General features: G+C 37.6%; 1 protein-coding gene across 3 annotated transcripts; it reads left to right on the top strand.

Moving 5' to 3' along the window:
* The first annotated feature begins 64 nt into the window (after positions 1-64).
* METTL4 (methyltransferase 4, N6-adenosine) lies at positions 65-18637 on the top strand. 3 transcript variants are annotated; one of them, XM_018909165.3, is made up of 9 exons: positions 65-157; positions 862-1376; positions 2085-2147; positions 5271-5637; positions 7733-7802; positions 9617-9791; positions 9953-10059; positions 10646-10734; positions 16880-18637. In XM_018909165.3, exons 2-9 carry the CDS (start codon positions 948-950, stop codon positions 17023-17025), a joined length of 1446 nt encoding a protein of 481 aa, XP_018764710.2. In that variant the 5' UTR covers positions 65-157; positions 862-947; the 3' UTR covers positions 17026-18637. The 3 variants fall into 3 exon arrangements, with proteins under 3 accessions (XP_018764710.2, XP_018764715.2, XP_050826677.1); XM_018909170.3 differs by having other exon boundaries at positions 16883-18637; XM_050970720.1 differs by lacking the exon at positions 16880-18637 and adding an exon at positions 14927-15130.
* Positions 18638-25487: the final 6850 nt, after the last annotated feature.

Here is a 25487-nt window from a genome sequence, read left to right on the forward strand (position 1 = left end):
CGTCACGGCGGGGCCGCGGGCGGGCAGCGCGGCGGGCGGGACCAGGGGCGGGGGGAATAGAGGGGAGGAGGAGCCGTGGAAATAGAGGGGAGGAGACTCTCACTCCCCGGTAAGGCTCGGGGTAGGGCCATGGCCGTACAACATGGATGCGCCCACGGTGAGTGTGTGCCAGGCGCTGCCGTGTCACGGCGAGCCCCTGGCTTTTTTCTCCAGCCGCCGAGAGTTTTGCTAGGGAGAAGCCCGAGGTCTCGGTCCGTGTGTGCCCACGGGAATGGGAGTCGGCGCCCGGCCTCAGCAGCTCTGGGGCTGCAGCTGCCCTTGTGCCTGTATTACTGCTCCTGGGTGCTGTCATAGTAATCTATATCTCTCTATATATATATGTATATTTGTGTGTGTGTGTAGATACAGAGTATGCACATATATATGCATATATGTGTGTGTTTTTGTGTGAATATATATAGCACATGTGTGTATATGTAGTCTATATAGCATGTGTGTAACATATGTAGTAAAGACATGTAGTGTTAAATGCATGTATATGTGGTGTATATACAGTGTATAGATATACACACATACCATATAATGTTAGACATAACTGGTGTGTCATAGGGCTGTTTCTGACTTGTTAAAAAGAGTAAGTGCATACCATATAAAAGTATAAAAAGTCATGTAAAATTTAGTTGCTATAAAAAACGAAATAGGGATGGGGAAGTATAGTGGTGTATAATGGGGAAACCAACTGAAGTCAGAAGTTTCAACAGTATGCCCTGTGCGTGCATGGAAATGAGTGTCAGAAGGTAGGTGCTAATTTATTAAACGGTGATAGTTTTTTAAAGTCAATTCTTATAAAAATTCCCCCAGGAGGAGGTTGCTCCAGGAAAGGCAAATGGTTGGTGAAGGCTGTGGTTTCAGGGAGCTGATTTTTCGTCCTGAAAAGTGGACTTACGATGTCTGTGGTACATCGTCTGGCAGTGGGATGGCTTGTGGATCATCTCTCTTTCATCAACCAGTGTGGCTATGAGACCTGTGACTCCTTTGCACACCCTGGGGGTGTCACTCACAACACTTCTGTCACATCTACTGAAGACTGTCACAGTATTTCTGCTTTTGCTGCCACCCCCTTATCAAGCGACGGTCCTTCTTATGGTCCTGGAAATGCCGTGGAAACAGAAGGTAAAAGAGCAAAAATGAGATACGTGTTTCGGGAGGAGTTCTTTGATGTTTCTAAGCCCCATATAGCCATAGCTCCTGAGGAGCAGCTGTGTCAGGGATGCCCTGAGATGAGTCTGACAGAAATAAAGGTCAACAGCAACAGAGAGGAATACCAAGAAGGAGCAAAGAGTGACACTGGAGATTCTCTTGCCACTGCTAGGAAGGTATGTTACCTGTAACACAGTAAATACAGTAATCCCTTGATAAATAATATACTACTAATATTGTTTTGCATACCCAAGTCTTTTTAGATGGTATAGAAGAGTGGGAACTTTTGAGAATATTCCTGTGTCCCTCATGTCAGTAATGTGCATTCTATGTCTCATAAGCGGTGGATTTCTCCTGAAATCTCCTGACACTGGTTGTGGCCAGGTACACAGTTGGAAGCTGTGGTAGCTGTTGAGATTGTACAGATTAGCAAGATGGGAAAGACAGCATGAATTTACTTTCAGTGTTGTTCAGTACTGTTCCATATGGACAAAAAAAAAGAGAGAGTCACTGGTCTAAACCAATAAATGTACATGAAGACATAGTTTTTTTTTTCTTTTATTGGTAAATTGCACTTGGCAGCTAAAACTTTTACTATGGGCCCAAAGGAGGCATGAGCAAAAACTGTGCACTAGGTACACTCAGATCCTAGTGCCATGAATAATTTAAAACAGCTTTAAGCCTATGTACCTTGAAAGCCTGCAGCAGGTTAGGTATTTTCAGATCTTTTTGCTTATTTGACTTGTACTTGTAGAAAAACAGATGGAAACTTTCTTCTGCTTTTAAAGAGTTCATTTGTTATTCAAGTATGTTTGACTTCTTTTCCCCTTTAATTTCATTGTGGAGTGATGTGGATTTGTTGTTGGTTTTTGTTAATTCTGCAGAAACGTAAAAGGAAATGTGTATTCAACCAAGGTGAACTGGATGCTTTGGAATACCATTCAAAGGTAAGTTGGAAAAAAACGTGTATTTTGCAAGTACCTGCTACTTGACTTTGGGCGTGTGCCGAGTGGAGGGCATGGTTGCAAACAAATTCTGGTTTTATAGCTTGTTCCACTGGTGAAAAGAAGGAAAGGGAAAGGAAGGTCAATCTCTCCAGTCCTCATTTGAATTCATGCTTACAGCATAAATCTTCTATGTGAAATTGCATCTGAGACATTACAAGGAGCTGGAAGCTTCATTCACAAAGTAACTTGGACTGTTGTAGACAGCTGAATGTTGTGATGAGTTGACTATTAGGAATTGGCTGATTTGAAATTGGCAGTGTAACCTGTTCTGAAGATCAGCTCCTCAGTGTTTCATGACATTGTGCTGAAGTTACTCAACACTTTTGTGACCAAATGTGCTTCAAAATATCTTATTCTGCAATTGAAAAAAAATCTTTCCCTAGTGTTTTATATTGTCCTACTAAAACATTATGAATGAATTGGAATTCAAGTCTGTATGCTTATGTCAGTTGTAAAGATACAACTGAATTACACTGAAACATAGTAGTGAGTTGTAGAAATGCAATCTGTAGGTAATGTTTGATGTATTACTGCTTTCCCAAATAGTAATGTGAACCTGAACTAGGAGCTACTCTTGCTTTCTTTCCTTTGACAAAGGTTTAGTCAAATTGGGCTTTTTGCTTAAATCTGTTCTGCTTGAACTTTATTTAGAGGACTATGCTTTTTTCTTTTATATGGCAACAATCTTGTAGTACACATGTGCATGTGTAAACTTGCTGATACAATGTAGAAGTCCTGTGATTATTTTTGTGAATAAGCTATGCATGTGCAGAATCACCTTAAAGGAGAAAACTTTGAAATTCAGCATCAACATGAGTATGAAAACGCTAAGGCTAAAATAAAATGATTTAACAATAAGAAAAGAAATGAAGATAAGAAGTTTGATGCCTCAGAGGCTTGGGTAACTTTGGTGATATTTGGTGAATATGTGGAAAAGACAGAGTTTGGAAATATCTGTGACTCCAGTTAGCCTCTTATATCATTCACAGATTAGAAAGTATTGGGTTTTAACTATATTTGTGTTATTAAACGTTATAGCTCTGCAAGTTAACCCAGATTATTTTGTCACTTATTTATATTTGTAGACTAATCAAAAATAAACCCAAACAACCACAATTTTTTGTTTTTGCAAGTGAATCTATGAATTTCAGTCAGTGTCAACACAGGAAACAGTACACAATATGCTAAATTCCTTCAGCAGCCATTTGTTAAAACTCCTGGTTTGATTGCTTCATAGTCAAGAGACTTTGTCCACTTTCTCCATCTGTGAGTTAACACATGCATGTAAGAAGATATAATTTCTAAAGATATGTTTATTAATTCTTTTGAAGAAGTATGAACTTTTCTTATCACAAACATAGGTACTAAAAATTTATAACTCTGTATTCTCTGGTATTTAGAGGTGGCACTATTAAATTACTAAAAAAAAATCTTTTTCTTCCCGTGCCAGTAATCTGGGAATTGTAATAAAGTGCATTTTGTAAAACCCTCTTGTAATCTTGAAGATTCTGTAATCAGAAGCTTTTGAAACTACGGTATATAATGACTTTTTTACGGGGGCTTTAATAAAGCCCCTGTAACTGACAGTGAACAAATGGATAAACCCACCTCATAAAGGCTCCATGATTTGGAAATAAAATGGGCCTCTAAATTTTGTGAAGGGGTGGTGCAGACTCCCCAGCAGGTGAATGACAGTGCATATACATCCAGGAATCGTGTCATCCTGGACTGACTAACAGGCTATTAAGATGTTTGCCACAGGAAAGTTGCAAAAATCGAATTATGGTACTTTAATTTGATTTACTGATTGTACTTCTGTGTGACTGTAAAATGCATAAACTGTTGTTTTATGAAGTGAATTGAAATGTGGAAAATTACTGATTTTTAGATCCCAGTATACATTTTAATTAAAAAGATGTTCATGGGCATAGTAACTTGAAATTAAATTAGAATTTTAAATTAAACATCAGATAATTGCTTTGAAATTTGTGTTTGGTTGAAACAATGATATTCCACATCTGTTGTCTGAAATGTTTTATTCAGTAGTTTCTCGCTCTTTCTTTCTCCAGCTTTCTAATTATTGTAACTTTACCAAAAAATGAAAACCAGCAACAGAAGTTAGTGTGGTGTCCTGGTTTTGGCTGGGATAGATTTAGTTTTCTGCTTGGTAGCTGGACAGCTAATGCAGAGTTGATGGGGTGGACGTGCTGCAAATGAAAAATAAACCTAAGACTTTTAAAAAGCCCCACAGTCAGCATATTGGATGTTCAAGGTAGATGTGTTGCCCAAATGTCTGTGCCCAGCTGCAGCTGCTTTGTCCCTTCCAGCCTGGTCAGGATAGATCAGAAAACATCAAAGATTCTCATTTTGGGTTTAGCATGAGGATAGTGTTGACAGCAACAATTCAGACATCAGTGTGTTAAGCCGTGCTTACCCTAAGTCAAGGAGTTTTCAGTTTCCTGTGCTCTGCCAGCGAGCAGATGCACAAAGGAAGCTGGGAGGGAACACGGCCAGGACAGGTGACCTAAATTTGGCCAGAGAGATATTCCATGCATAGGATGTCATGCTCACTATATAAACAATGAGAGTTCGCCAGGAGCCATGGATTTGCTGCTAAGGGATGGGCTGGACATCAGTTGGTAGGTGGTGGGTGTTCTTACTGTGCGTCAGTTGTTTCTCTTGGGCTGTGCTTTTCTCTCTCCTCCACTTTTCAATAATAAAAATAATGATAATAATTTTTTAGTTTTAGTTTTTAAACTGATCTTATAGTAGCCCATGAGGTTAGCTTTTTTTCCTTGGATTCTTCTCCCCACCAGGGATTGTGAGGCATGTGGTGTGAGCGAATGGCTGTGTGGTACTTGGTTGCCAGCTGGGGTTGTACCAAGACACACACCTTATTATAATGCCTTTGTAGCTTTTGAGCCAATGATCTCAGTAATTGGCAAGGATCCTTTTCCCTGCCTGCAGATTGAAAATGTTTTGACTTCAGTTGCATTTTCCCTGGTCAAGTAGATACTTGAAAGATCTTTTCTTTTTTTCCTTTGGTTTTTTGTCACCATACAGGTCAGGAAGCTCATTTGGGAAGGGACTTTGCATTTAGTCCAAGAGGGACTCAAAAGTGGTTTTCTTCACCGTACGACTACAAAACTCAGTTGCAGGAAGAATAATGTTCCTCAGCACATTGTCTGTGGGTTGGCTGAATTATGTGAAATGGCAAAGCAGTTTCCAGCTGTGAATGAAAGTGACCATCAAGCTGTATGTGTGCTAGAGGAGGAAACCTCCAGTGCAGAGCAGGACCTGCTTTCGTGTGTCATGGAAAACAGCTCAGACTGTGCAAAGATAATTGTGTTAATGGGGCAGAAATACTTGGTGCCACCAAGAAGCTCTTTTCTCTTATCTGATATTTCATGTTTACAGCCCCTGCTGAACTGTAAGTATTTTTAGGTGATTTCTCCTGCCCAAGAAGGGCAGTTAATGTCAAGATGACTCAATGAACAGATTTTAACATACAGTATCACACTGGTAGCAAATGCTGCTGCAGGCTTTCAAGGTGATATTTCTAACTTTGTGCAAATAGGTAAGGACTTTCAAAGGAATGTTGAGTGGTTAGGAAGTCATGTCATGAGGGGATTATTTGTCTCCAGGAGGCTCCTTTAAAAGTCTCAGCCAAAATACAGCAGTTTGTGAGTGTGTTCTGAGCAGCTGTCAGCATAGAAGTCACAAACTGAATTGGGACTGGCTGTGCTGCTGGGTCCCTGTCCCACAGGATGAGCCTTTAGCATAGGTAGGTCCATGCTGCTGCTGAAGTTGTGGTCCTGCTGTCTTGATTTTTAGCTAGATTCAACTATGGGGGAGGGATGAGATAATGCACCATAAAGCAAATGTTCATTTACAGACTCCTCCTGTTCAGTGGTAGGGTCTTTTTAGATTGGAATAAACAGGTCGTGGAACAAAGCCCAGTATCCCCCAGGGAAGGGAACGGTTTGAGAGGCTGCTGCACCCAGCTGGTGGGCAAGACCACCAGTAGCAAGCATTACTTTACTTTTCAGCTTCTGTGTTTCACAGCTGAGAGTATTGGCTTATGCAAAAATCATGACAGGGAAATGAGGGGATTTTAGAATAATAAGTTCTCTGTAAAAGTAGATCAAAAGCTATCTGAGGCACTATCCCCAACCTTAAGCGGATAGCATGCATCAGTCTTCAGTGCCATTCCATTAGCTTTCAAATTGATCTTCATTGTTATTATTACCATTATTTTTATCACTATCAGTCACAGCTAGGATTTATCAGACAGTCTTGCAGTAAAGATGTTGCCTGTGAGCAAGAGCTGGGCATTACTGCTCTTCCCTCTAATCAGTAATTTTAGATTTTTTAATTGTGCATGAGAAGAGAGGAAGCATGTGTAATTTAGATGTTATGATTTTTTAATTTTTTTTTTATTGAGAAGATATTCAGGAGGTAGAATCTTAATAATAATCTTGCATTTGAAGTCCAAAATCTAGCTAGTTAGTTGTTTTCATCTGTAGGAAAGAAGATTATTATTACTCTGCTACCACTCTGCACAGTTGAGTGTGTAAGATTCTCCAAGGAGTTACAGAGCAGTCCAGGAAATCTGAGCAAATGCTTTTGAAATAAACAACAGTGAATGTTAACATAATGCCCTGACTGTAGACTTTTTTTCCTGAGTAAATCTGCTGTCCATTTTAATTATTATTTTTCTTCTTCCCTTTCACCTGTCAAAAGAGAAGTAATTTTTGCTGGTCAGTCCACAGTAAGGATAACACCTCCAGTGTTTAATGAATAATATGTAGTAATCACATTTCATGAACATCAAATACTAAGCTGTTGTTCTTACTGTCAGACTCAATGAAAGTACAAATATGTTCTCTGGAGAAATAAAATTGGAGAGTTCTGTTTTTTCATGGATGTGTTCTGTATCTTCTATCTTCCAGCTAAAGTAAACTCAGCTTCTCCCATGAAAATGCTTTCAGTTCTTTACTCTTCTTCATTGATTCCCATTTCATACACTATGTCTAGCTATCTGTCTCTCTTTACCTCCAGTAGTGCAAAACAGTTTTCTAGGGCTGGCTTGAATCTCTGCATATCCCTGTTGGCCTGATAAAAGATCAAACAGGACAAGAATCTTGCATTCAGGGCTGTAGGTTTTCACTCAGCTGGGTGCCTTATTGCATAGCTTCTGTTGGGAAACTTTGAAAAATTTTTATTTTTCAGACTTGCACTCTGCTATCTGTTTTTTTCCTGAAACTCCTAAAGATACATGAAATTTCTTAGAGGGCTCTGACACAGGCCACATAAAATCCTTTCCTTAGGTGATCAGCCTAAAAATATTGAATTTTCTGGATATGATTATCTGAATTAAAACAAGATGTCAAAAGTCTTTTAACTTCTTATTTGGAAAGAACAGAAGAAATTTGCAGTTTTGCTATATATCTGTTTTAACTCATAGATATTTTTTAAAGCTAGTTTACTGATTTTTATTTTTTTTTCTTAATTTCACTTGCCAGATAAGAAAAAATATGATGTAATTGTGATTGATCCACCATGGGAGAACAAGTCTGTTAAAAGGAGTAACAGGTATGTTTTATAGTAAAATCAAACAAACTTTGTCATTGCAGCTTACAAAGGGTAACTAACATTTTAATTTATTGATCCAATGCAGGACCAGTATAACTGTGAGACTGTAGCTCAAACTTGTAAATATTTTCACACATGCTTACCTTCAAATCTATGGACTGTCTTAGGTATTGCACTGGAATGTGTTGGATACTTGGCATACAAGATATTTGCAAAAGTAGATCTTAAATTATCTAGCTGCTGAGAGAATGTTAGCCCTTTACAAAGAAAGTATGGATTCAGCTATTCTGTAAGGTCTAGATCATGCACATATTAGTTTGTAATTAATAGAGTTCCTTCAGTGGACACAAAGCTAGATAAATATGTAAGCATTTCCAGGACTGAAATCTTGCTCAGAAGTTTGAGTGCGTTTTTATTTAATTTGAGGTGTAACTTAAGCTTCAGTCTAATGTTTAGAAGAACACAATAATGCAGCAGTGAAATCCTCTATTGCAATAGGAGCTCTGAGTACTGTAGTTTATGAAGTTATTAACTTAAATTTTTATGGGCTTCCTTCACTGCTGAGAAACATTATGTTTGTGCTAGTGGAGTCCTCTTGATTACCATAGAATTGTATCTCTTTGAAAGAAGGGTGGACAGGAAATACGGTCTTATGACTTTCTAGAATGAAGTTTGCTGTGGCTTTTGATGCTTGTTATGAAGACATAATTTGAAGCTGTAGAGACTGATGTGTAGGCTTTCCTTTGAAAGCCCTTCAGAAACCTCTATAAACTCTTATTCAAATGAGACATTTCTAATTCAGAAATGTCTTTCTTGAGTATATAAGTTACTCAGAGAATAATTGTAGTTAGCATAAGTTAGTCACCAAGATCCTTTCTCCCTTGTGAAATAAAGGCAAAGAGTGGAGGAACTATCACTGCTCCTAATTATCTTGTTGACAGCTAATCATTGTGGAGCATTTCTCATCTAGGTGAATATTTTCCCCTCTATACAGTCCAGGAGGTATTTGAATTTTATCCTTGTTCACTGTTTCTCACTGTAGCATTGTGTGGGGTCCTGGCTACCCACACGGTGGCTGCCAATTTTCATTAGGCAGTGGGCCAATATTTTTGGTGCTGCAATGTGTAGGTTCCACGAGCTTCAGTTTATTGATAGTGTAGAATTGCATCATGAAAAAAAATGGTAGAACAGGACAGGATCTGGAAAGCATCCTGCAGTCACTGGTGTATCATTCAGTTAGCTCAGAAAAGTGCAGAATGGCTTTGAATAACCTAGAAAACTTCTACCATGGCTGATAATTTAAAAAAATTAACAACTTGTGAAAATAATTGGAGAAGTTATTATCTCTAATGACCTCTTCTCTTGCCATTCAAATTAGTGTGACTCACTTGTCATTTTCATTCAGAAGAGAGTTTATTATGAGAAGTGAATAGTATTACATTGCCTAAGAAGCTGTTCACTAAATAGCTTTGTTCTGGCAAAAAGATGAGACTATTTAGTTACATCTGATGGTTCTTAAATGAAACACGTGCTTCTAAACTTCAGAGTCACAACTAATAGAGCTTTATTACAAGGGATAGTGGAAATGAGTAGTTCAAGGTTCTGCTCAGTAAAACTTATGTACACTAATGAATTTATAACAAATCTCTCAGAATTGTCCACTGGGTGTCAGTCTTGAACTATTTTTATGACTTAGATTGTCAGGAGATAATTCTTGAAGTGACTGGTCTGTGTAATTTTTTTATCCATTTGTTTTGCTTTGCGAGTTTTATGGTTGGTATATGCTAATTTGCTTTCTCACTTTATTGGCATAGGTACAGCTACTTGTCTTCATGGCAAATCAAGCAGATTCCTGTACCAGCACTGGCTGCTCCAAATTGTCTTGTAGTCACATGGGTGACTAATAGACAGAAGCACTTACGTTTTGTTAAGGATGAACTTTATCCTCACTGGTCGGTGAAAACACTTGCCGAGTGGCACTGGGTAAAAGTAAGTTCTTAATTTATTTTGTTGCTTTCTTGGAGACTAAGACTTGCACTACATTTGCTTTGTGATATCATCAGTATCCTTCTTTTTATAAAGAAAAAAGACTTGGAAAAATATGAGATATTAAAATTTTCTACTGTATATTTTTAACTCTCTTGTGTCAGATTACTACAGCTGGAGAATTTGTGTTGCCTTTGGATTCTTTGCACAAAAAACCATATGAAGTTCTCATATTGGGGAGAGTTCAAGGAGACGTAAAGGAAGCCCTAAGGTATGTCAGGATATTTATGGTAAATGTTGTTTTGCAGCTGCTAGGATTCCCTTTTTATTGTATCACTTACTCAGAATGCAATATAATGTCCCACAATCTCTTGGCTGACTGTGGACCTAAAGATAGCCTTATTAGCTTTGGAGTAAGGGAATGCCTTAGTGAGACTAAAGAATGGAACCTCTTGTCTGTTCCTGCATCTGCTGTCTTGGGAAACTGTCTTGGACAAAAGCCTTGTGGACAGGGCTTCCTTTGCTGACAGGTTCTCTTGGACCACGAGTCCTTGGCACAGGCTGATGCCATTTTGGGGATGCTGCTGTTCTGCACATGACGACATTGTTTGTTCTCAGTGGCATTGACTGCATTGTTTGTTCTCAGTGGCTTTACATGGCTGTTGTAAACCATGTTTTGGCCAAAGCCTCAATATATTACATCTGAGCAGCGTTTAACTTCCCTTGGGCTTCCCTGAAATTTGTGAATGAGCATTCTGAGTGTTATCTCCCATCTGAAATAACACTGCAAGAGCTGTAGCATCACATTGGGTAACACTCATTCTCATGTTTCTTTTCTATTTTGATTTATATGACAGGAAATCTGAAGGTGCTCTTCCAATTCCAGAGCATCAGTTAATTGTCAGCATACCCTGCAGTCTGCATTCACATAAGCCTCCTCTTGCTGGTAAGTTTTGGTTTTTAAGCCTAATGTTTCTGTAGCACAGTGGACTTGAATGCCTCATTATGGGATGTATCTAGAAATGCCTTAATTTCCCATCTGTCAAGCAATTTTACTCAACAGAACTTGTGGTTCCTCTAAAAGTGTTTTGAAGCACCTCAGTCCTGGTCTCAAAAAATTAATGTGAAAACTAGAACTTCAGGTAGTACTGTGTGAACATTTTGGGTAGACATAGAAAAAATGTTGCCTTTTTCAGAACTTATCTTTTAAATGCTGCAAAAGCAGTTTTACAGATACTTCATATATGAAGTTGTGACAAATGACCTAATGTACCTTGTGAGGGAGAGACCTTTGGGAATACATAAAATAGGAAAGCAGAAACCTCTTTCTTTATTATGTCATCCTGAAATAAATGTTTACATATCTGCATTAATTGATTATATGCCTGCAGTACAATTATGCCTTTAAATCCAAAAACGTAGTTATTTTAAGACTGCCAACAAGAGGCAAAAAATAAGGCATGCCCTGCTTGTTTCTGAGGAATTGTATTTCACTCACTGAAGTTGTATTTCACTCACTGAAATTGATGCAGTAATTCCAGCCAGTCAGTTAGCATGGGTATAAATTCTGCTTTTTAGAGTTAGTCCAAAGAATTGTTCTGGAGCACTTCTATTAATTTCATCAATAGAAAGTGGTACTTCTTTCATCATTACAGCGCCTTAGAATTTTACAAGGCTGTGGTAGGAAGTATATTTAATATCTCTCAAAAAATCGATTTCATCCTTCACCAAGGGGGAAGCTTGTGATGAGTCTGCAAATGTGTTTTGTATTCACATCAGAAAAGGCAGGTAGAAGAAGTGTTTAATGCTCTTGGAGAGGAGTCATGCGTTGCTTCACTGATATGCTTTCCTTTTTCTCTTTCCAAGGGGTAGAACTACTTTTGATCTGAACAATTGTTGTACCTCCGGGGATGCTTCTAACATCTGTGTATGGGGGCTTGCATGCATTAAATTACCATTTATATGTACATATGTATACCTACACACACACCTGTTAAAAAACTAGTAGAATGGACATACTTTGGTTAGCTAAAAATAGAAGAAAAAGAAGGGCAGTTCTAGGAGGATCTTTGTGCCATCCTGAAGCCACATCTTCAAGAATTAGGACTATAGCAGGGAGTATATGTGTTGATTTAAGCTGATGAACAGTGGGGTGGTTATTTATGAGGCTGTCACCTAGGGTCTCTTTAGCAAGCCAATACTTATCAGCAAACTTGGACACAAACAGGAAACTTGTGAGGCATTCAAGGGTGCAAACCAGCAGTTTGGATGTATTATGGAAAATTTTAGTGCAACAATGGTCCTTGGAACAATTATTTTGTAGGGCAGAATCTAGAAACCATATTGGAGAATACTTTATAAATTACAACCCTGAGTGGATTTTGAAGGAAAGTGTCCTTCCTAATTTTTTTGTGTGTATTCCTAGAGTCTTCAGTTGAGTAATGGGATTTGATAACATTGTGCAGCATTTGTGTTTCGCTTTGAAAAAATGAGCTTGCTTGGAGCAGTATGAATGATCTAAAAAGTTTTTGTGAAAATCCAGGTATATCCTACAGGTTTTTTTGGCAGGTCTGTGCAGAATATGGTTATGTAATGAAAATGTAGACAATAAAGCAAAAGCTGATTGCTGATGCTTTGACTTCTGTGCTGTACAAGGTGTTGCTTTCATGACCAGGCAATATTCTCAAGCAGCCAGTAGAGAGCAGCTGAGCTGCATCCTAGAGGAGTTCAGAAGAAATTTGAACAGAAGCAGAGATTTGGCAAGGGGGGAGAAGGACACTTGATGAGTCACACACATTCTTTATGCTTTGTTTAAGTAGTAACAAAGCCAAAAATATTAGTATTTACTGATGCTGTCTGGCACTTTATTTCTTATTACAACAATAAAGGTTGTATGTTGGTACATATGTAGCCACTTAATGACTGATTATAAGAGTTTATCTCTCTGGGGGAAAAGAAAGATGTAAATTAAAGTAAGCCATCAAAAAGAGATGTTTGTGTTCCTACAGTGCATTTAACCATGAAATTGCAACTGTAGGGGTTTTTGGTGATGCATGTGCTGTGTTCAATGCTTAGAGCTCTAATATGTCATTGTAAATGTACTTAAGCTGCTTTATGCAAATGTATTAAAATCAAATTTTATTACTCCAGGTTTTGATTCAAATAACAGCAGGTTTTCTTCCTAATTCAATTCAATGGTGCTCTTAGAGAGCACAAAAGATACTCTGTTACAGGTATGTATGTATGAAGTTTTACATAACTCCACAGCACCTTTTTTCCTTTTCCTGTATTATAGATTGTTCTTGTTACAGCCATTGCTCTTCCAGTTTTTAAGTATATGCATTTATTGTCAGAAAATAATGCTGTTGTGTAGGAGTTTGCCTAAAACCAGTGGAATTAATTCTTGGCTGTGTTCTAACTAATTTGCATATATTCAGGAGAACTGTGCAATGAAGACTCATGAGAGGTCTCTCCTGTAGCAATGATGGTTTATTAGGCCATGTTACAAAGGTTTGCTTGGAACTGAAAAAAGTAAATGCCTTTTGTTTCCTTATGGGCCTTGTGAGCCCTTGCTGTAAGACTGATTGTTGCATCAGCATCTAGGTTTAACTTGAAGTTCAGAAAAGATGCAGTGCTGTAAAGCCATCTTTGAGCTGGATTTCAGATCGTTTTCTGGTCCAGGGTTTAGACAAATTGGGCAATAAGGACCTCTACGCTGCAAACACTTTTGAAGGGTTGTTTTAAACTGAGAGAACTTGTGCTTTGCGTGGCTCACTGATCAGGCAGTGAAAAAGCAGACAGTTATTTTCATTTTATATATCCAGTTTGTCAATGCAGAACCTGCTTTTTAGGCAGTGGAAGTTCAAAAAATAAGGAGAAACTGTTGCTTGTTTCAAAGATAGCTCATTTAAACATTTTTAGGTGCACGCATCTTCAATTCGTGTCTGGGATTAGGAGTATGCAGGTGTGTCAAGTCTCCTGCCTGGCCACTGGATCGTACTTCAGAATGAAATGGGTTTTCTGGAGCTGTTGTGTCTGCCAGCTGGCTTTGTGCTTGCTTCACGTGTCCTAGGGCATTAGGTGCTCAAGTATAAGTACCTGAGTTGCTGTCATTGTGTTTGTGACACCTGCAAGTGATAAAGAATAGGCTGTTTATCATCTATTTAACCTGTTTCCTGTCAGTGGTAACTGTAAGTGGATAGAAGTAATTGTGTTCTGGGTTTTGTTTTTCAATCTATTCCTGTGGTAGAAAAACTCAATACTTAATTTTTTTTCTACTGATGGAACTCCTCTAAGCTGTTTTCAGAGGAAAAAACCCCAAGGGTTTGCTTGAGGGCTGCAGATCAGATCCATGTGTGTTAAGATAGCCTGCTGGTGATGTAAAGGTCTAACAAAGAAGACGTAATTTGTGACTTGAACACTGATTTTTCCTATTTGAAGGAAAGCAATGTAATGAGATTTAAAGCCAACAAAATTCAGCTCTTTTGATATGGTAATTTTGTTGCAGTGCAAGTTACTGCCCGATGTGATTATGTAAATGCCTACAACCTAGCAATGAACAATCATACTATAATGTGATCTCAAATTATGTGTAATATGGCTGCTTTTTTTAAAAAGCCCTCTAAGTTTAAAAAGATGCTGTCTCTGCCAGAAGGAGGGGGGGAGATTCCTGTGACTTCCTTTTTAAATTCTAGAACCAAACTGATAGAAAGACTGGCACATGTTTCCTGCTTCTGCTGAACTGATCGATTTCTTGGCTACCCTTTTTTTGCTTTCTGGTGAACCAGTCTTTGAATCTCTGAAGTGGGCTTTTCAAATTTGTTCTTTTAGGCATGGAAGTTTTTGGTGCCTATTAAAACTGCTTTGGATTACTGAACCTAATGCTATTATGATTTTTTTTAACTTATGAATTTTAAGATCTACCACCTCTCTAGGCAATCTGTTCAGTGTTTCAGCACCCTCATTGTAAACAATTGTTTCCTTATATCAAGTCTAAATTTGTTTCCTTATATCAAGTCTAAATTTTTTTTTCTAATTTAAATCAATTTCTATTGATCCTATTTTAGTTTAAAACCTTTATCCCCTGTCCTACTGCTGCGGGCCCTGCTAAAATAAGCTTGTTGCCTTCTTTCTTACAGGCCCCATATAAGCATTGAAAAGCCACAATAAGGTCTCCCTGGAGCCTTCTCATCTTCAAGATGAACAACACCACCTCTTAGCTTGTCCTCCTAGGAGAGTTGCTTTAGCCCTCTGATCAAATTGTCAGCAAATTATGCAAAAGAAATTCTTATCTTAATGGAGCTGTGAAAAGAACAATAAATTTTACCACTTTTTTATTATGATGTGTTTGCAAATTGATATTAAGCAACTACTCATAAGTGGTGTCTAATTAGATGAACACCCACGACACCAAACAGTGTGTGAATTTTCTGTCAGAACTTACATTTTCCTCTAAACTTCCCAGACTCTTCTCTGTAAATGCTAGATTTGTTTAAACATTTTATCTTGCCTCTAAAAGAAGCAGGTTTTTGGAATAAGATTCCTTCTGGTAGCAGTATTTTTTAGATTAAAAGCTGCCTTGATGATAACCCATCTGAGACATCCATGTGACATTTGTTAAAGATTGGGAGAAGGCGAATAGATTTTTATGCCATGCCGAAATACAGTAAAGCCTGGAAACACCCATTAGAAATATTTACAGAAAAGTTTTTAATATATTGGAGCTTTGGAAAAGGTGATCATGTAGGTAGAAAATGCATCTTGGCTAATACTAGAAAGTGAAGTGGGTGGTTATCTTTCTGCAACAGGAGCAATCCATGACCTGATCAACTGGCAAACTTGATGCAAAAAGTCAGTACTTGAATTGCACCAAAAAAAAAATAAAAAGAAAAAACATTTCCTCTCATACTTTGGTGTATGTTGACTGGATATGTTTTTTCAATGACCATATCTGAAGAGACTGAGTGAAGTAGCAAATTGTTGGCCTTATGAGCTGTATTTTTATGTGACAGAGATTCAGAAATCATTGGCAGATCTGATCTAAAAATGACCAAAGTTTCATTTGGGAAGGTAATGTTTCTGTAACTTTTCTTCTCTTATCTTCAGCAGCAAAACAAAAACTTAGCATGCCATTTTTGGTATAGATAAGTTTTTCAGTCTTTCTCCCTTCTCTGTGTTGGGTGCTCCTTAACCCTTTGTTTTTCTCATGTTTTTGTACACAATGGTTTTGTAGCCATTTCATGAAACCTAGTCAAGAGTTGCTCAAACCAGCCACAGACTAAATGGTTCTATATGACAAGTAACACATTTAACAATAAACTCTTTGCAATAATACTTTTCAAGCAAGACGCAAGATCTTTTTCTATGACTCCAAGAATACCAGTCATGATCAGTGACACAGTTGATGTTAATGACAGGCATCTTTATATTTGGATTTAGGCAGCAAAAATGCCTTACTGTTAAAGAAATTTGAGATTTATGTTACTGAATAGCAGTAACAGTTATAGAAATATCTCTTCAGCTGCCAGGTTGATATTGGGGAAAAAAATAGTTCCTGCTTTTTTATAGCCCTTTTAGTGCTATACTTATTTAACTGGTATTACTTTTAACAGTTGTCATTACAAAAATAGTTTTATTCCCTTTAAGGTATAGAGGAAAAGAGAGTGTGCTCTTAATTAAGGAAAGGGTTTATGTATTTATATATATAAGTATTGCCCCTATATTATTGGAGCTAAGTGAGGCTTTAGGAGGTGTTTGGTTGATATTAGTAAAAAAAATTCAGATCTCATCTATGTAGAGGCTGAAATAAATCCTCCTTCTCTTTCTCTAAATGAAAACCAATAAATCAAGGCTATTGAAGGCCTTGACAGTATTTTTCAGAATCTCAAGGGCATTTATTTAAGATTACTTTCTCACTATAAATAGTCCAGCTGTTTGATGAAACCTCTGAAATTAATTTGCTGTCTCTCCCTTTTTTAATGAAACATTCATTTTTTCATCTGCCAGCATCACAGGGGAGGTTTTACTTTTTTGCTATTGTTATTTGTACCATTGTCATTGTTGTTGTCTTTTTTTTTTTTTCTCTTGCACAGCAGTTCTGGCAGAGTTTATCAAGCCAGATGTGGAATGCTTGGAGTTGTTTGCTCGCAATCTCCAGCCTGGTTGGACCAGCTGGGGAAATGAGGTCTTGAAGTTTCAGCACATTGATTATTTTACTCTTCTGCAGAATGACAACTGAGCGTGGTCTTAGACATCTATACCTTCTGAAATTCCACATCTTCCCGGGGGGCTCTTGAACTTAGCTTTATTACTGATGGTGCACCTAAAGGTAGCAGAAATAAAACCAATTGCATTTTAGTTAGAATTATTTAAGTGACAAGATATCTGTTTAATGCTATCTCCCCTCTGTATAAGGTGGTCCCTTATTTTGATGATCTGGACATATCTAAATACTGATGTTGTTACCAAAAATCAGTGAAGATAAAACTCCTTAACAGCAGTGAAGCATTAAGAAGCAGGCATTCTTTATTTGGCCAGGTGCATGAAGTAGTGTGAAATATTGTATATGCTGATTACAGAGAAAGCTCCTGTTTATATTCTGTATTTTACATACATATGCATTGACATTGATGATAATAATTTCCCCAAAATCATTAACATATGTTCCCTCCCCTTTGCACATGTGTTCCTCTGTACCAGGGGTTTCCTTGGTGGTTCCTGGTGGTCAGCCACCCCAAAATCATATTTGAACATCCAGTGAACTGGTAAAAAGTTGGTAACTGGGCTGGTTACTCTGCAGTTTTCCTTCTTGTTCAATGTTTAACATGACCCTAGAGAATAAGCATTTTGTGGTTCTATAAGCTTGTGGGTTTTGAAGAATAATCATATTAACCCATCAGGTTAATATGGTGAATTAAAACAATTTTTAATCTGGCAACAATGTTAGAGTGTAAGTTCATCCCTGTTCTTTTTCAAGCCTCAAGAAAAGAAATTTTAAAGTATTTTCACTCCAGCTATCAAATCTGAGCTGATAGCACATTGCTACTGCTGTACTGTAGCTCTTGCTACAGTATTAGCTGTAATAGCTAAAAAAAAATAGTTCTTGCTATTTTTAAAGAATTACAATAAAGAATTATATTATCTTGTTTTTCAAGAGTCAGTGGAAGTAAACAATTCTGAATGCTGCATGTTTTAATTTTTTTTTGCAAAACAATCGATTTTGAGCTAAAATAGTTATGAAGGCAGTGTATCTTCCTACATATTTGTATGTGTCTGTCTGCCTCAGAGAAAATAAAAGGAGCAGTGCTTATATTTATTAGCGCATTAATTCTTGACTGACCATATTCTATGTAAAATTATACTTTTAAAACAATTGGTAATTCTGTCATTGTGTATATGGTGTTAATTTTTTGACAATATTGTAAATGAATAGTCTCAACAGCTTAAAAAATTCTGAAATTTTAACAGATTATATGTATTTTTTAAAAGAGTCTTTCCTTATGTTCTGGAACATTATAAAGCCATGCTAGTGAGCTGTATTTTTCAGCTAACAAAAAAATGATCCCTTTAAAAAATATTAAAGAATTGTACACTTTGTGTATCCTTTGTTGTGCTTAGATTTACTTTAAAAAATACAAAGAAAATGTAATGAGGCCTCTGCCACTTACTTATTTATAGCAGTAGAGGCATAGGTGCTGGACAAACTGATTTTCCTGATGGCAGGTTCCTGAGTTCTGACTGTTTTTAATGGAGAACAAAATACATTGGAAATTACCTAACATTACCTTCATTTCCATTTTGGTAGCCTCATGAGCTGTGACAATTTTTTTAAGTTAAACTTCAAATGGTAGCAGAGTATTTTTTGATAATTTTGTAATAAAGATGAAAATGAAAACTTGTGTCTTCCATGTTTTGCATATTGGAGCAGTAGAGTTAATAATACAAGAAAAATGTTTTTTTTCTCCCTCCCCCAACAGTTAAACATATACTCAAAATAAGTAAATAATGGAACAGTGGAAATAGTTACCCAGGAAAATATTCCTTGCTGCATGATTTTATTTAGTCTGCGTTTTAAACTGTCAGTATATAAGCAATCTTAGAAGACATTCCCTACCTGGAGCTTCTGCTTTCCCAGTCAGAATTCCCCTGCCCTCCCAAGATGCTCTCATCCAGTACTAAGTGCTGCATGGGACTCAGGCATGTAATAAATGATAACTGCTGCACTTATCTTGTTTTCCCTTTGTATTTTACAAAACAGTACAAGAAATGACAATGTTGTCTGTTCCACATCCGCTGCTATGAACAGCTCCAGATTATCTTTTCAATTCCAACTAAAAGAAAGATGGGCAATCTTAGAGATCAAGAAACCACCTTTCTCCTTTGAGCTAAGCAGCAGAGCCCTTCTAAGGGAATAACCTTCTTTAGGCTGTTTAAGAATTGATGACTTTATTAATTTTTCTTTTCTGTGGAGTCCCCTTGCAAATAGTGGCTTTCTAGAATCCTAGAAAAATTAAGATTGGAAAAGACCTCTAAGATCAAACCCAGCTGTTAACCTTCCATCACTGTGTTCACCACTAAATAGAAGCAGCTGAGCAGCTACTTCCAGCAACTGGGAATCCAGCCTCCTAAGTATGGCTTGTATGTAGAGGACTTGTGGAGGCAGGCTCTAAGCTTCTCAGACTAAGTCAAATTGAAAATTGGAACTTGTGTCATACCTGATTCTTTCCTAAATAGTTACAAACTTGTGCCTTGGACACCTGTTTCCTGCTTTTCCACTGCTCTGGCCATGAAGAAAATGACAGAAGTTGTGTTCCACATCTGCAGCCAAACTGAAACCATTGCATTTTCTCAGGGGGCGAAAGCCTGTTGCTAACTTGGAAATCTCATGGTGGTAGGTATTAGCAGTTGATAGTTTGAGTTGATAGGGTTATCTTTTAAACATAATTATTTGCCTGTTTTGCTGAATTCATAATTTAAATAGCCCCTTACACTTTTCCAGCTCTCCAAGACCCCAGCTGTTCCTAACCAGCCATCAGATTGTTCAGTGTCTGTCAAAAGATTCTTCTGAGACAGAATCTAGCATACTGAAAGATCAGTGATGAGTGAAACTAGCTAATATAACAGGACAATTTAAGATCTGGTTTCCTTTTATGTTATATATGTCAATTGCTCAGAGGGAGTAATACTCTCTGTTGTGTCAAGACTTGTATAAAAATGAAAACATGCTCTGAAGTTTACAAAGTTGGTAAGAAATGAAAGAAAAAGGGAGAAGGTAAGGATGGAGGAATACAAGATGGTAATGAGATGTTAAAGGTGTATTTAATAAGTATCAGCCTAGGTATTATGCACATCTTCAGCGTTCCTAAGGAATTGTAAGGTTGTTTCCCCTATTTTAAATTGAATTTTCTTCTTTTGTATTCTTGTATCACACATTCAAATAAAAAATTGGTGGAGTGTGTATTTTACTTACAACATTAACAAATTAAAAGGTTTTTTTAAGCTATAAATTCTACTTGTGGCAACTTGGAGAAGTGACAACTGTGATTACTGAAGAATTTTCAGAAAGTATGTTGTTTGGTACATCTGTTGTTGTTTAGCAGGACAATGGTAAAAGTTTCTTTGGCAATATATTCTCTACTATTTAAAGCCTTTTAACATTGTGTCTTGTTGCATAAAAACCTCAGTTGCATTACAAAAAGAAGTAATTTTAAGCTTTTTCTATACGTAGAGTACATCAAGTGTCATAATCAAACTTTTATGAATCTTCAGGTTTGAGTGTGATTTTGAAATGTCAAATTAGCATATGACCTTTACTTGTGTTTTTAAACTTCTGTGAAGTAAAAAGAATTATACCAGTAAGATATGTTTTTGGAATAATGATTGCTAGGCATGTACTCCTGTGGAAACAGCAAAACTTCTTTTGCAAGATTAAACATTATTAAAGAAGTGAGATAACTGAGGAAGGTCGTACCTCTTCATAGCATTCAGCTTGGATAGGTGTCAGCAGCAGCAAAGGGTTGACTTTTAAAAATAGATTTCCAAATTACATAAACAACTATAAATTACAGGAGATGAATGCTACTCTGCCTTGATAATTGCGTTCATTAGCCTCAACACACCAATAAAAACTTGCCTACTGCTTATTTTGGATTGGACATAAGAGGAAGAGAATGGAAGATGGTTGGAGAATAGCCAAGGCATATGAGGTATGTTCCAGCTGCTGAAAGAAGTGTTGTGGTGTCCAAGCTGGCAGGTTTTTTCATAGAATCATAGAATAGTTTGATTTGGAAAGGACCTTTACAGGTCATCTAGTCCAACTTCTCTGCAATGAGCAGGGACATCTTTGTCTGGATCAGGTTGCCAAGAGCCCTATACCCAGCCCCTGCCTGACCTTCAGTGTTTCCATGGCTGGGTCTGCCAGTTTTTTGTGGAGAGAGTTGTGTATGTGCATATGTGTATGCAGGCAAAGCTGATTGTTGGAGTAGTGTGAATCCCTGGTATCCAGTGCTTTGAATAACAACGATATGTGCATTGCTAGAAATTTAAAATCACCATATTTTCACTTGTCAGTGTCCTAATGTTACCAAGTTGTGGGGAAAATGTATTATTTATTTGGATAGAGATGTTCCAATACCATACATGGTTTGAAAGCTTGTCTGGGGCATGTTTATTAGGTATATTTTTGCTTTGTAATCTTCTGGAAGCATAACATTGACTGTGAAAAAACACAAGTGAACAACATAGCAGCTGCCCAGGTGTGTTCCCATGACCCTGGCCACATCTCAGAAGCATGGGGAGCCTGCAGGGGGTTCTGTGGGTTCTTTGGCAGCTTCCGTGTGCCTTGTCATCGCTAAAATGACATCAGAGCTGCTCTAATGAGGCTGGGTCACTTTGCTGGGACTAGCTATGAGGACTTTCCTTCCTGGCATAAAGGAGTTGAGGTTATCACCTTGTCAGAGTTGTTCTTCAAGTAGACTGAAAATTTTTTAAAGAAAATTGCTTTTTACTTGCAAACATTTTTTATTCAACCTGCTGAACTGTTGGTGTGCTGCAGGGCCTGGGCTTTCAGCTCTGGGTCTGAGCCTGCCACACCGGCTGTTTTGGGGTTAGAGAGTTATGAGCCGTGCTCTCAGGGCTGACATTCAAAATTCCTCTGGTCTCAAGACATCCAGGCATTCTTGGAAGTACTCTGGCTGCCAAACTGCAGGCAGAGCTCTGTAGCGGTCCTCCCTTCTGGCTTTTTGGCTTTTTTAGCTACCTGTCTTATGAAAAGAAGGGCTGGGAGGCACTGTTGACACTGGGGTCTTGACACTGAAATCACAGTGCATTCTTAAGAAATGCATCATCTTTCATATTTTCCCTGTGATGAGAAAATCTCAAATTTCCTTTATTTGTTTCAGACCATTTTTGTATTTCAGTCAGTAGTTTGCATTTACTTACAGCAAAGTAAGTTTGAATTTCCATAAGCTGTTTTTTGCTGCTTAGTTCTTCCTTCTTCCTTCTCTATTTCTCAACTGTTTTTCTTCAATCTAATAATCATTTACACATTAGTAACTTTATTGTGTTAAATATTTTTTACTGGAGGTGCCTTTACATTTCTTTTAACTGTTAGGAAGGCTTATCTGTAAAATTGCATGGTTTGAATTTGTTTGTTGCCTGTTTCCACAAACAGCTGTAGATAACAGAGTGGCATGGATTGGAAACATGAATCCCATATGGCATGGGATTGGAAACATGAACACCACATCTGGTGATTAGGGAGGAATGAGGAGCTACTTAGTAAATGTAAGCCAGAGGATGGGAAGTTGTGGCAATAGCAAAATTGGCTGCTGCCACAAGAACATAAAATGTGCAAGCCACATGAGAGAAAGATGTGAGTTCTCTGTTGTGTTGCCTAACTTGTAAGTAAAATAATTAATTAGGACAGTAGTACCATAGCAGGACTACTCTCCACAAGGAAATTTTATTTATCAGTTCTCTGGTGCTACCTGTTTGATAACAAAACAACAAAGTAAGGCCTCATTCGATGACCTTTATGGAAATGATAGCCCTGACAGAATACAGGAGACTTTTTTCAGATGAGCTAGGGAGATAGTACTCATAGTTAAAATACCGTAGTAGCAGTGGTCCCCGCTGGGAAATGACGAGCATTGACTCCATGACTGCAGAAGGCTGATCCATCACTTTATTCTTGCCACACTATCCTACACTGTATGAAAAACACATCACCCTTGCCATACAGTCCTATACAGCTTTGACCTAATTGGTCAGTCAATCAAAACACCATCACCAGTGTCCAATTAAGAAATCACTCTTCGGTAAACAATCTCCATAACACATTCCACATGTGCACAACAACAGGTGCAGCAAGTAGTGATAAGAATTGTTTTCTCTGAGCCTTCTCACAGTCTACAGAAGATCCTGGGAGAGAATTATGTCTCTCTCTGTTCAGAGGATATGTGATTACCACAAAAACTACTGCTAAATGCTGTGAAGGCAAATATTTGAGTAAGATTTTTCTCTGCTATTGCTCAATATGCAGTGGCATGTCTTCCTTTTTCCCATGTCAGTAAGTAAATTGTGTTAAAGTAAAATAGCAGTATTGCTTATCACTAGTTGGAATGTCGGGTACCCATATCCAGTTTTCCTTTTCTTGTGTAAAACCCAAACAATAACTTCTGCTGAGAGAGAAGGAGGTCAGACATTCTCATTTTGTCTGTAATATTGCCTCCATTTGCCTCAGATTGTGGAACCTACAGTCCTTTAAGCACCTGGGATTGGTGGCATACTCACTTTGGGATGTCTTAGATCTCTTTTTTCCCTTCTGTGTCCTTTTTAAAGGGTATTTCTGTAAGATACAGTTTTGAGATGAGAAAATGAGTTATGTATGAGAAAATGAGGGTCTGTAAAGAGGAGAAAACTAAGTGGAAAACAGTGCTCAAAAAGCAGTGGAATAATGAGGATTGTACACTTCACAGCTAGTGCCACTGCAGTGCTCGTGGTTCTCTAAACCATTACTGTGGACAAGCTCATTCATGTGTTTGAGACTTTATTGTAAAGATCTGTTAAGATCCATCTCTTTGCCTTTTTGGAGATGGAGACATTTTTCAACACAGGAGAGTGGGTGCAGTCCCCTGGCCAGCATTTTTAGCACAGCAGACGTTGCACACTGCTGGTTGCAGGTCAGCTGCAGAATTGTACAAAAATCTGAATTTCATTTCTGGCCTTTTTTCAGCATAAAGTATGGCTACACATTAACTACTATGTAGAAAATTAAATGCCTTAAAGGTAAAACCAGCACAAAGGCAGAGATAAGTTAGAAATTTAAGAATAGCTAATGATGTAATAGGCTAAAAATATCTGCATCATGGGTCATGATTTTACAGGATCATTAACTGAAGTTTGTTTAGCCAAATTTTACCAAGTTTATTTAATAGCACTGTCTTGTAACAGCTTTATGCTATTAATTCAGGAGACAGCTTATTGGAAATATTCTTATGGCCCTGTTAATGCCCTCAAACTCTTGCATGTGTGTTTTAAAAAATTTGCATCTTCCATTACTCTGCTCTCCAAAAATTAGGCTGAGTTCAGAAAGAAAGTGTGTGTCCTTTTCTGAGGTTCATGGTTCATATAACTTCAAAAAGATAGTTATGACATAAGAATTACATTTTTCCACATCAAAGTGACCCAGTCAAAACTTCAGTTGAAAATTTTTATGATGCCTACAGCCTAATTTTTTAAAAGTACCCAAGAGAGTTTAGATTACAAGAAGCTATTTTTGACCAAGTAAACTGGCCAGCAAATTTATGAGGATTTCTAAATTTCTAATAAAGTCAAGGAAGTGTAGAACATAAGAGGAGTCTAAATATTATTACAATTTTCACTGCATGATGCAGCTTCCACATAAGTATTATTTTTTTGGTCCTGTGCTCTTCAAGGTTAATTGTGATAAACCTCAAAGTAAAAATGCCACAGAATCAACAATGTTAGCATTACCTCTAGCATTGTAGGAGGAAACTTTCTGGTATTACAGTGCTGAAAAGCCTCATTTGCAGAGGCTGGCAACTGTCTTACACAACAATTTCATTTAGTTGATACAATCATGGATTTGTATAGCCATTTACATAATGACATTATAGGTCTGTAAGAGAAACAGGATTATATTATCCCATAACAAAGTTACTGAGGCTTTGATATAATATGAAGACTCTACTTTTCCATATGATTTTCATGAGAACACTCTTCTAAGGAAATGATTTACATACTATCACACTGCTCTTTTTGATGTCTTAAGTAGACCTGCAAAGCCTAGGTCTTTTCCTAAGTGTCTGCTGGTGATAGGTGGCCATTTCATTCCAAATCACTGTGGTAACAAACTCTTCTTTAACATGAGTAGTTTGTCTTTTCTTCTGTGTGTATATAGAAGGTGAAGCACAACCAAGTTGTGGCTTTGTCACACGTTTCTTTACAGGAGGATTCACTGAATATACACAGTATGTGCAAGAGAGGAAGATCTTTTACAAATTCAGAAAGGAATGATGGGCAGTGAATAGTGATTGGACAGTGGGATGGTTCCTTTGCAAGGGGCATGTGCTTCCTTGTAGTTGATCTTTCCACAGTGGTGAGTACTCTGGTTGGAAAGGCTGCATCAGTAACAGGAGGTTCACTTAAAATAAAGATGTTGCCTCAGAGTTTTTAATT

This window comes from Serinus canaria, chromosome 2 (assembly GCF_022539315.1).
Source record: "Serinus canaria isolate serCan28SL12 chromosome 2, serCan2020, whole genome shotgun sequence".
Lineage (NCBI taxonomy): Eukaryota > Metazoa > Chordata > Aves > Passeriformes > Fringillidae > Serinus > Serinus canaria.